This window comes from Trachurus trachurus, assembly GCF_905171665.1.
Source record: "Trachurus trachurus genome assembly, chromosome: 11".
Classification (NCBI taxonomy): domain Eukaryota; kingdom Metazoa; phylum Chordata; class Actinopteri; order Carangiformes; family Carangidae; genus Trachurus; species Trachurus trachurus.
In genome coordinates, this window is record NC_139904.1 from 28,009,200 (window position 1) to 28,021,613 (window position 12,414).

Genomic DNA, 12,414 nt, shown 5'->3' on the forward strand with positions numbered 1-12,414 from the left:
AACCAGTGAAAAATCTTTTTGGGGAAAAAATACGCTATTAAAGGAATTGTCGGAAAGACAGGATGTTAAAAAAAAAAGAAAAAAATACCATCATTCCGACCATAGAAGGCAAAAATTGTGGGAATGATGGGACATTTGATAGAAAACTAGAGGATGCATTTCCTGAAGGAAATACGTTTGCCACCCGTACACGTCAGTCTGTTTCCATTGTGACCTTAGGACCTCCATCCCGTGCAGATGTTGCTGTAAACTCTACATCTGTGCGATGAATGAGGGAGCGATGGAAAAAATAAGTTGTATTGTTGAATATCTCCGGACAGTGAATTCATTGTGCTCTCAGACCCACAGTCATATGACCCCATGATGAGATGAGATTTTCTCATGACGATATTATACGAGCCCACTGAGCTGTTTAGTCCACACTGTGCACGGTTTATTTCTCTGAGCAGCACAGATAAATTCCATTGTTTTTTGAAAAGTGAGCCGCCCTTAATCACACCGTAGTAGGGAGGTCAGAGGCCATGACAGGCTTTTACGATGAGGCTTATATTGGCACATAAACGGCATGGGAGTCCTCAAAGAACTTAGTCTGACCCAGAGCCTGGTGAGTGAAGAGATCACCACCTCCCTCTGGGCCAAAAACTCCAAAGGATTCCTGGCATACCACTGCTTCAATTACAGAAGTGGGGAGGAGAGAGGACAATGCACTGCAGTCCAGCTACATGGGAGAGAAGTGCATCGCCTGGGAAGAAATAATACAGGCTGTCTGCCACCAGAACACGTGCTGGTGCTGCTCTAACAAAACCCCTAATGCAACCTATTACTGTCGCTGCTAACAAAGTCAGGTCAGTATTTACTGTTTAGAGCTCAGCCCGGTCACTGACTGGTCCACTGGAGACCGCTCATATGTACAGTATGTGCATGTGGGCGTGAGCGGTCGCATGGCAACAGCTGCTGTAAGTATTAAGAGGAAAGACAGAATAAATGCTGGCAGGGCAGATGTCGGAAGGAATTTCTAAAAGTAGAGTATTTGAGAGTGAGAGAGCAGAGATACTGTCACGTCTTAAAGGAGCAGTTCACACAAATCATTCTCACTTACCTCAGGTTTTTTTTTTTTTTAGTTACACACATTTCAATGTATTTGCACAAGTCCTCAATACAGGTGAGGTTAAAAAAAAAAGGAATTACATTGTTCTGTACTATAACCAGTTAGTTACACCTGTGGGTGATTTACAACAGGGGTTCCTACAGTGGGTGCAGGGTGGTGGTGTCATGGCTGCTTTGAGGAGATCTATCATTTCACTGTTGTCAAATTATTGTTCATTTGTGCAGCATTTTCTGTTTCCCCAGATCAACAAAATTTTGCTCTATAATTTCAAACGTATAGAATAAAACTAGAACAATAGAATAAAAACAAAAAGATAAACCATCCTGTAAAGACCCTTCTCATATTGCCTTGATAGAATGCATGCTATTATATAGTGCTATAAAGATAAATCTGCATAAACTGTGAACTTCTGTTCTGACTCCAATCTTTCTCTCTCACGTTCTGTCTGTGAATATCTGAGTGAAACTGTATGTTCACTATTAATCTATCAGTGACATGCCAAATACTTAGATGAACAACATATTCTCATTTATTATTATCAGTCACTTTTCCTACAAAATGTATTTGCTGTTGCAGCTTACTTGAATATAGAGATGGTTTCTAGAAGTTTCAGCAACATATTTTACAAGTGCAACATTTGATAAAACTGTTTTTTTCTGGACTTTTAACCTTTTAACTCCACTGTCACCTTCAGCTGATCTGGGTTTCTCAATATTATGGAAATTGATCTGCTAACATGCGAGTTGAACAGCTGCTCTGAGTTCATCCATCGTATCTTTTAAGACTCAAAGCAATTTAATAAAGCTTCATCATAAATATTCATTGCTGACCTTGTGAATAGTAAATAACCAAGTCAAGGTCCACTTACATGGTTTTCCCACCTACCAATGCATCCACAGTTAGTTTGCATGAGGAGAGAGTGACATATAACTGAATGAGCTATCCTGCATGTCTTTGGATCACGGGTCACACAAGAGGAGGGAGGCTATTTATTTCATTTCCTGTTGTGATGAAACTGTTCCAACTGCTGAGCCAATGCACATTTGAAAAGATTCATCCCAAACAGAGGCAATTTTTGTGGTCTGAACCAAAAAAAGAATTTATTGCACTCTACTTTAAGCAAATTATAAACCTTAACTATTAATAATATCTAGTCTGTGTTTCATCTTAGGGATCGGATCATTTTCAGATTTGTCCACAAGAACTTCCAATTTGGTTTTGCTTAAAGAAACGCTGAAGAAAGCAGAGCTCTGTTCATTCATCCTCTGCAAAGGACGAACAAAGGCAGTCATGTGAAAACAATAACCAAGCTGGAGAAAGGCTCAGCGTCACAGAGAGAAAGCCCTGCCTGTCATTGAGTCTGATGAGGTGCAGGTGTACAGTACTTACCTTGCAGCCCTCACATGCGCTGACACCATAGTGGTATCCGGAGGACTTGTCCTGGCAGACGAAGCAGGGTTTGTAGACTCTGGGAGGGGGTGGCGGGGACGGTGGGCTGGGGACCAGCTCCTCAGAACTGGTGCTCTGGGTTTCAATGGCTGCAGGGAACACAAACAAGAGGAGGGAGATGAAGAGACTCATTTTCAAATGAGGGAATGATCTATTAAGACTGTGGGAATTTTAGATTCTCCAGTTATGTTCCCTCCGCTGTTCTTTGTCTTGTTTCGGTCAGTTGGTCAGGCCAGCATTTTTGTCTGGGAAAGATCTTAACTACTCTTGAGTGGAACACCAGGACATTTGAGAATTGATGTTTTGCCCAGTTTAAAAAGTTACAATTTTGCTTTGTCTAATTCTAAGGTCCCCATACAGTGTAAAGATAGATATCTATGTGTTTGGTTATAAAGCAGCTCTAGGCCCTATATGAATAAGAAAGTATTACCACTCCAGTCCACAGAGACACAGCCTGTATTCAGAAACTGAGCCTTAAAACTACAGTAGCTGTCAGGACTTCTGTCACTTTGTGATGCCACAATAGAAAAGTCACCACTCCCAGCCATGCCACAAGCCTCGCCCATGCAGACCCACCATATATTGTGCATAGCGATTACTAATCTGCTTTTTTCTTGCTTTATCACACAGATATACAGCCAATCAGACCATCCTCTCTTCTGATTGGCTCGCTGATCTGTTGTTACAAAAGCTCCAAAAGTTTAAATAGAACACAGGATTAAGAGTTCATCAACCCTTGATGAACTTATGTACTTTCTAATACAATAACTGTGCAGTCTGTTTTTGGAGGAGGACACTGTTTCTATCAAACACACACAGTGAAGACAGAGTGCAAGGCTGAGCAAAAAACTCAGATTTTTTAATGTTCTTCTCTTAATACAAGTTTCACCGGCGGAGAGCCAGGGACACATTCAAGAACAGTTTGTGTGAGATGTGCTTTTCATTTTTTATATCCAAATACAAAAATACTAACAGTGCTCCAGACTGGAGGCTATCATAGAGGCAATCACAGCAACACTGAACATCCTGAGGTGAAACTGTACCAGACTTTGAATCTATGCCGAGAGACCAAGGTGCTGCACATGAACACAACTGCTCTACAGTACGTAAAGAAAGGCAAACAGCCTCTCCAGCATCTCCGCTGATGAGATTACATTCTTCCGTACTTCATCAGAGTAAACTCAATTACTGATGTTAAGGGACAAGCTCTTATAATTACTGGACCCTCGTCCTTGCATGGAATTACCTGGTGGTTTAATCTAATCTTCCGCTACATTCTCCCCGTGTGACTTTTTGCCCACGTCAAATTCGCGGCCCTGCATTCGGCAACTTCAGTGACTCAAGGGAGGACTTAACAAGTCCATGCACATAGAGAACTGGGTACGTGAGGATAAATGTTACCTCTGGAATAGGGGATGAGAAAGTAAGATGACCGGGAAGGTTAATTAAAAGATATCAATTCTGACGCTTATCTAGGTTTGAGCAGCAAGGACAAGTCTGCGTGACTTGTTATGATACAGTCACAGCATCAAATGCTTAAAAGTTCCGCAACACCTCTGAGTAGACTGTGAAGTTGACATAATGGTGCTGCGTTTGGATTTAGAAAAGTTGGCCGGTTTGAATTTTAAGTGTGTGTTGATCTGATAATAAATAACTTCAGTAGAAAGTCAGCCGCGTTATTTCTTCAACAACTGCAGCGTGGCCTGCTTTCACTGATGAGGACCCGGAGACAGACGTTTGTTTTCAGTGAAGTGAGGTCAGCTCATTGTTCCAAATCCACCAAATGCTTTCCCTCTGTGGCTGGCAGTGAGCAGTCAGAAGCAGCTTGCACATAGAGATGTCCAGTCAGACGCACACTGGACACCAGCCAGGGGTCTAACACACACACAGCCATCTGATAGGGAAGGAAGAGGGAACACAAGACGCTGTATTTTGATGATCTATGCACGAATATATCATTGTTATAACTGTTGCTGCAGTAGCACTTGGCAAGTAGCACAAGTTTTCCTGTTTATTTAAAAAAAAGAGAGAAAAAAACTTAAAACGCCGATGAAATTACGAAGACAGATTGAATTCACATTTCTAATGTAAACAAACATAAGAACTTCACTTTAAATAACCAAGGAAAATTGAGTTACCCAGGAAATGATTCTCTGTGCGCTGTCTCTTCTCTGAACTGTCTGTGGCATCAGGACTATCTCATGGAGCTGTCACATGAACACAACACTTGCTGTACATGAAAGAGTCCAGTATATGCACCGGTATCATGTTCAGTCAGCCTGTGGTGACCGACCGTCTCCAGCTGACGTGGGCCTGTGCAGAGGCCTGTGCATCTGACCCAGGGTGGGACTTGACTCTAGCGAGGTCACCGACCACAGTGGCAGCAGGGCCATCTCTCACTGTAGGTTGTGTAATGAGGTTGAGTGTATTTTTACAGCTGATACCTCAAACATGCCAGACCGCTTCAGCCTCTCTCACTATCACAGCACGCACCTCAATCCACTTGGAGCAATAATAAGAGCAGCAAGTAGGTGTACCCAGATGAGCTGTGGGGCTGTAGACCAAGAAAAATCCACTCTTGTGTTTCCCCATGGGTTCACAGGCAAGACAGGAACCATGACAACTTCCCAACCCGCCTCATCTTTCCATGTTGAAGGGAAATTGTATATCGCAAGCAACTCAATCGTATTTTTCATGCTGCATTCACGTGAAATTGGGCAGACGGCAGACGGACGACAGTCGCTGCAGGTAACGGCATAAACAAGCCTCTATGTAAACAAGTGGTCCGTCAGCACGAGGAAAAACAATACGTGACAATATGTTGTCATGGCGATGTGGTATTGTTTACCTGACCCAGGTTTTACCGGCTTTCTCTGGACTTCTGTGACTAAAATGACATCTGGTTTGTTACCGACGGCCGTCTGCCCGACTGCACCTGAATGCAGCATCAGTGTAACGCTCCATTCCTCCTCACTGCGTTACCACGGTGACTTTTCACAGACGCCACCTCGACCTGAGCCGACAGCTCCGGTGTCTCCGCTGAGTTTCCGTGGTTTCCTACCGTCACGCTGCCACTGAACGTAAAAACATGGCGACACCACATGGCAGCCAGCACCGAGCTTAACCGCTCCATGGAGATATGAATGATATGAACGGCAAATTCAGAGCTGAAAGGAACACTTCAGTTTGTTGATGGGGGTGATTACTGATTAATGAAAAACAGACTTTTGAACAAAATAATTGATTTTCGTGAATTAGTTCCTCAGTAACTACTCATTAGTTCCTCATTAGTTCTTCATTAGTTCCTCAGTAACTATGCTAGTTTAAGGTAACCCTTATGGTAGTGATGATAACCCATCAGACCAAGGAACTGTCTGGTCCATCTCTCAGTCTTGAGTCTCTTGAGTACTTCCTCCAGATGCACCTCAAAGATGCGAAAAGGGACAACTTTTTTTCCAATGTTATCATGTCCAAAGTGTTTGTCAAAACGTACTGATGTAATGAAACAGGTGACCGGCCAGGACCATGCTTTTATCCCTCCTCGAGTCTTGCTTCACCCATCTTTTGCCTTTAAAGCTGGTGATAAGATGTAGTGGGACATGAAGGCTGCTCCCGTCTGACTGTGTAGTCATCATGAACACAGTTCTTGAGGGCATATGGACAGATATTGAGGCTGTGATCATGAAACCCACTCCCAGGATGAAAGGGGACAGTGGGTTGCAGATTGCAGGGGAACCATATCAACTAGAGTGGCTCTTATATTCAACCCTGTACCTGGCTGTCAACCTGTCTAGGGTGTATCCTGCTTCCAAAACATCTATCAGCTGGGATAAGCTCCAGACCCCACGTGACAGAGACCACATGGATGAGCAGGTACTGTATATATAATGGATGGGTAAATAGAGACATTAGGTGACATACACTTGTGTCCACCAAGGGTTAAAGGTCCAGTGTGTAAAATGGTGGTAAAACCGTGATATCTAGCGTTCAGATTCTAGATTACAGCGCTCACTCACTCGCTCGCACTCACCCCTCCCATCGGAAATTTGACGGTGGCCTCTGAGGACAAAAAAAATTGTTTACCACGACTAGGAAGACTGGGAGTATTTCAGGAGCATGGAGCGATGAGGTGAAGATCTAAACCATTTTACAATATGTCTGCTGTTTCCTACTCCTTCTTCTTTCCATCTGTCTTCTTCTTCGTTGGTTAATGCGAAACGTGCTCTCTGGCTGGCTGGATTCATCCGTCTGGGCTGCCATACAAACATGACGGCGCAAGATGGTGACACTCTCTAAAGCTATTGCTATATAAAAGAATAATTATAAGGCTACGAAAACCAAACAAATTTCATTTTATAGCGATTATACACTTATATAAATATATTCATGGTAGATTAAGATTTTGCCAATAAACCTTGACAAATATTACACACTGGACCTTTAAATTTGCACAAAAGAGAAATTTGTTAGTCTTTAGAAGCAAATTTGCTTTTCCTCCACAAGGTTAAGTTTTACATCATATACTGTATAGTAGTACAATGAGCATTCAATACAGAATAGTGGCACAGCTAAACTTATTATTTTTTACCAATTCTTGCCTCATTTTACTGACTGTGTGAGAAGTATTTTTCCAGTTATGCATTTTACTTGAACTCCTCAGGCATGGGTGTCCTTGTTGGTTGCCCAGCTGCAAAAAAGAGACAATATGCTCCTTTTCTCCATTCTATAAGCCCTTATTCTTCAAGCCCTCCTCATTAAATCTTCTCACTAATCTCTGTTTAACTTGTATAGTAGCTGACAATTATTTTCATAAGTTCATGCCATGACCATGCAGCTCACTGTGTTGCTTGGATAAAACAAGTTAAGTGTTTCATTTCTCTTCACAGGCTTGGTTCAGCCCTTCCATCTCTTTCCACACAGACAGAAATCATCATATCACAGAGGCTCTCACAGCAAATATACAATAAGTGGAACAAGGTGCTCACATGAGGTGATGATGATGAGGATGTATGACTACTGGAGCAAAAAACAACTTTTGCCACCGATATGCCTCTGGAACATTTGTGATAGCTGGGTAGTCCCACAATGAGGAGAGGCTGCGCCAACAATTCAACCCACACTGCCTATTTGAAACTCATGGCTGCATCTGGGAGGCAGTGTGACCACCTGCAGACAGATGGGATGCATAAACGTAGATGCATTACACCCCTCAGTGTGTGTGTGTGTGTGTGTGTGTGTGTGTGTGTGTGTGTGTGTGTGTGTGTGTGTGTGTGTGTGTGTGTGTGTGTGTGAATGAGTGCATGGGGGTGGTCACAGGGTACCTGCATAGGCCCTGTCAGGTGCAGGTGGAGCCGTTTTCCATTTTCTGCATGATTAAACTTTGAGTCGACTTCCCGGCATGTTAACATACACAGAAAGCTCCAGTAGAGGAATAAAGGCCGATGACAGACAAGCGCACACAGCCCCCAGTCTGGCTTAAGAGCAGGCAGAGAAAAATGTGTGGCCGCCACGGCTGCTGAACCCTTAGCCTCTGGCTGACCTAGCGGAGGGGTCACACAGGAAAGCACACTCTCCCTGCTGGAGGCTGCAGGCTGAATGAGGGGAAAGTCTAAAGAAAACAGCTCCTCTGATTGCTCTGTCCACTGGGACTGAGTCCACTGACAAAAGGACAGCTCTGATACACAGCCAGCGGACACTGTCTGTTGTTAAATACCAGGCGCTATGAGGGATGCTGATGAAAGTCTACTTGAACTGACAACTTTTCTCTTTCAGTTTATTGTGACTGTCAACATAGAGACATGATGTGATCATCTTATCACAGCCCGATTCTGGGCGACTTTGTGTTATTTTTGTACTGTTGGTATGTTGTTAGAAGTTAATGGTTCTATAGTTTTCAGCTACCTCGCTGGTATTATTTACATCTATCTGCAGCATCAGTAATAACTGGTCACTGGCTGACAGCAGTGACTGATTTGTTTTGATGCCACAAAGTCCTGGCAGCTGGTTTTAAGGCTCCGTTTGTGAATACAGGTGTGTATTTCTCTGTGGACACTTTCACTAATATCAAGCGTAGCGCTGTTTTATAAACAAACTACACATTAGAATCTATCCTTGTACTGTATGGCAGCTTTAAGAGTTTAGCTATATTATTATAAATCACCATAGCAGATAATTTTCTGAAAGTTAGTTTATTCAAAATGTTGGTTATAATCCCTTCTTGCAAAGAAGATTTTAGGCTCAGGTAAATAACATGGTGAATTATTCTGAAGGAGACTTTCTTCACATTTCAGTCCACACGTCTATAATAGCTGCTATCACAACAGTTTCTGGTTTGTTGTTCATCCAACAATTAAAATGACAATTAAGAGTGTTCCCATTATGGTAGACTCATATAATATAATATAATATAATATAATATAATATAATATATATACATTAAGACATTAATATGCTAGTTAACTTTTACGTATGAATTCAGACTTGTACTGTTACAGCAAAGTTGGTGATTATTTTAATTTAATTATTATAAATTTGTGAATGTTTCTCATAACACATTGGATAACATATTGACAAGCGTAGCTCCAAACTTTGGAAGATCAGAAAATTATTTCCATTTAAATTCAAATAATAAATATTTTAAAGGCTCATTTTATTTAACGTTATGAACCACACTCAGCTTGAAAAACCAACACCCAAAGGCAGCAGAGTGAGGCATGATGTGAGTAGATAAACGCAAGCTGCAGAGCTGCATCTAACCAGCTACAACCTCATATTCATTCCCCCAGTCTGAAAACATCTAATGTTACATGGTCCACACAACAGATGGCAAAGAACCCGAAGCAAAGTGTGTCGCAGGCAGCACACAGGCTATTTAACGCAACAATGTCACACTGGAAATTAGGACAGAGCCACGTTCCTGCTGCAAATAATTGAAACAGTGGTGCATTTAAAATCTGAGGATTTATTTCAAATTCAAAGCCATGAATCGCAGTGATTGGATGAAAAACTGACAAATGATATCAGATCACCAGAAACCCAAGGAAAAAAGAACAAAAGAGAAAGAGAAAGAGAAGCATCTCCTGTAGCTATTTGTGTATCTGGTTCGTATTAGAGGGAAAACTGGGCTTGTTTGGATGTTGGGTGGTGGGCATAGCCTAAGAGGATTAGAGGCATAGGAATAGCAGTCAGTGGATCCTGTCCCTCTCCTCCTCCTCCTCCTCCTCCTCCTCCTCCACCTCCTCCTCCTCTTCCTCCACTCAGCTGACGCTCCATCCAGTCTGGAAGTGTTTTTCTCTCAGGTTTTCTCTGCAGGAGTGCCGGGCACATAGCTCACATACAGCAGGCCCAGTCAGAGGAAATAGTCAAAGTTCACTCAGAGTACACCAAATTAGAAGCAGCTTTGCACTGCTCTGCTGTGGGTTTTATGGAGAGGGACATTTAGAAGGTCTTTTACCAGGAAAGGAAGTAGAAGAAGAAGGAAAAAAAACAATAACAAACAGTCATGTAAGTTTATATCTGGTGGGGAAATGTAAGCGCAGAGTGGTGGAGGATCTGCTTTTCATCAGGCCTTTGAAAAGCCGTTGTTACAAATTGGGAAAACTTGACTTGACTTCAATATATATGAACTAAAAAAAAGCATTATTCTATGCCTGGTGTTTGACTCTGCAGATTCCCAGGAAGTCATTTGACCGATCTCACCCCTCGCCCCTCCTTCTGACCCCCTGTGTGACCTCACGGCAACCCCAGGGTGACTGCAGCGCTGAGGTCAAACCACATGTTGAAGGGAAGCTCTTTCACTCTAACCCAGCAAACACAACAGGTGCAGGCCACTTCAAAGCTTTCATAAAAACTGACTGAGACGCTAAGACAGCCATAAAAGCAGATGATAGACAGGAAAGCTCAGGGAAGGAATGCAGGAAGAGGAACGAGGCTGTCGAAAAGCAAGAGGTTTCTTTTTAATCCACAGGAATTCATGGCCTTAAAAGCACAGAGCTGGTCTGCCAGGAGTTTTAGATAGACTGGATTGATGTTGGCTCTGTTAGAAAACAGTTAAAAGAAGTAAAGTGGCTGCAAAAAAAATCCTCAGCCCATCTGGTCACAAATAAACCAATGGGCACAGTTACTGAAAGAGCACTTAGAGGCTGTTGCTCCTTAAAGGTTACATTAGGTAGATGTTCATGTTAGTGTGATTATAAAGCAGCTCTAAGTTCTCTATTAAGTCTAAAAGTATCAAAGCGCCAGTCAGTCCACAGAGCGATGCAGCCTGTATTCACAACCTGGGCCTTAAAACCAGCTGTCAGGACTTCTGTGACTTTGTGATGTCACAGCCCCCAAGTCCCGCCCTCCTAAGACCACTATCCAACCTTTCTCTGAGTTTTCTACCTGAAACTTGCTATATTTTATTGGATCATTCAGAAAACAGTCATCCAATAAAACCAGGAGCCTCCTCTAATCTGATTGGCTCAGTTACCTGGGCGTTACAGCTCCAGAGAGTGCCTCACAGAGGAGATATAAACTACACTGAGATCGTTTTCATTACTGAGAAAAACATCTACTTATTGGTCAACACTTCATGTAAAACATAGAAAAAGTGTAGCTAATATATGGAACCTTTAACTACAATTTAACAATTTAAAATAGTGCACAGGTCAAAATTGAAATTGTTCTGTATGAAATATACTGCAAGTCCAACCCAGGAGTGACAAATGTGGAAACGCCTTATTGATGTGTATGTAGCCTACTGTCTCTGCGTCAGCTTCATAACATCCCACAGATCTAAGTTTCAAACCCTGTATCAAAAAAACAGTAGAAAGAATTGTGCAGGACCTGTTTGATATTTGTTTTTGTTGAGGACATTTTTAGACTGAAATCTTTCATTCTGATGATATTCCTCAAAATGCATTTTTGTTATCTTTCATCAGTTATGAAAACACAAATTCAGTCCTCCTGAGACAACAAAACTCTGTTGATCTGGACCTTGGTACAAATGTGTTGGAGGTTAGTTTTGGATTTCACACTTTCATTTATTTGGGAGTTAAAGTGTTTAATTTTATGCCTCAAACTTATGAAGGTTTCAAATGGAGAATTATTAAAATATTGATTAAAAGAAAAAAAAAATTAAGTTAACCCGATGCTGTACAGACTTGACAGCATTATTATTCAGAAACGTTTCTGTTGACTGCCTATTAATCCAGCTATCATTATTCCCATATTATATTGTCCCCAGAAAACACATGCAGAATATACAAACATAATTATAAATTCATATGTATTAATGTTTTTATATTGTGTTTTCTACATGTTCCTGTTTCCATTTTAAATGAACATTAAATAGTAATAATTGTATTCAATAATTTAACAGATGTTCTATTGAAAGATATGCACATGAAATACAATCAAAATCACAACATGGCATTAACAGCAATATCCAAACAGCAAGAGCTCCAATTGTTTTTGCAGCATACAGTATGTCACTACAGACTGTAGATATGGTTGCCACTGACGCCCTGGCCTGTGATACATATTCTACAGACATAAGAAATGTTTGTTTAGTTCAAGAGCCCAAGAAAATTGCAACTGCATCATTTAAACGTTTTTATGACGATAAAATGCAAAACTGACGACTGAAACTGAAATTGAGACTCACATTACATTCTCAACACCAGCCAATACAAGCACAACATGAGTTGTTTTTTTGCGTATCGTTCAGCCCTATACATGACGATGAGCTAATTCAAGATAAGGACATGCACAGCAGGAAATTAATACAATTATTTTTTTTTAATTTGGACAGAGATTTGAATTTGATAATTCGGCTTTGTTTTTTGAGATTTATTTTTTTGGTTTTCCTCCCTTTG

General features: G+C 41.5%; 1 protein-coding gene across 1 annotated transcript in view; it reads right to left on the reverse strand.

Moving 5' to 3' along the window:
- Nucleotides 1-12,414, reverse strand: part of LOC310994177 (retinoic acid receptor beta-like) — a gene marked incomplete at both ends in the record, with an annotated part of 120,609 nt that overhangs the window by 53,176 nt on the left and 55,019 nt on the right. Inside the window, one exon of the mRNA XM_083982770.1 lies at nucleotides 2,498-2,646. Coding sequence (XP_083838896.1) covers nucleotides 2,498-2,646 — 149 coding nt within the window. The remainder of the gene's footprint in view (nucleotides 1-2,497; nucleotides 2,647-12,414) is intronic.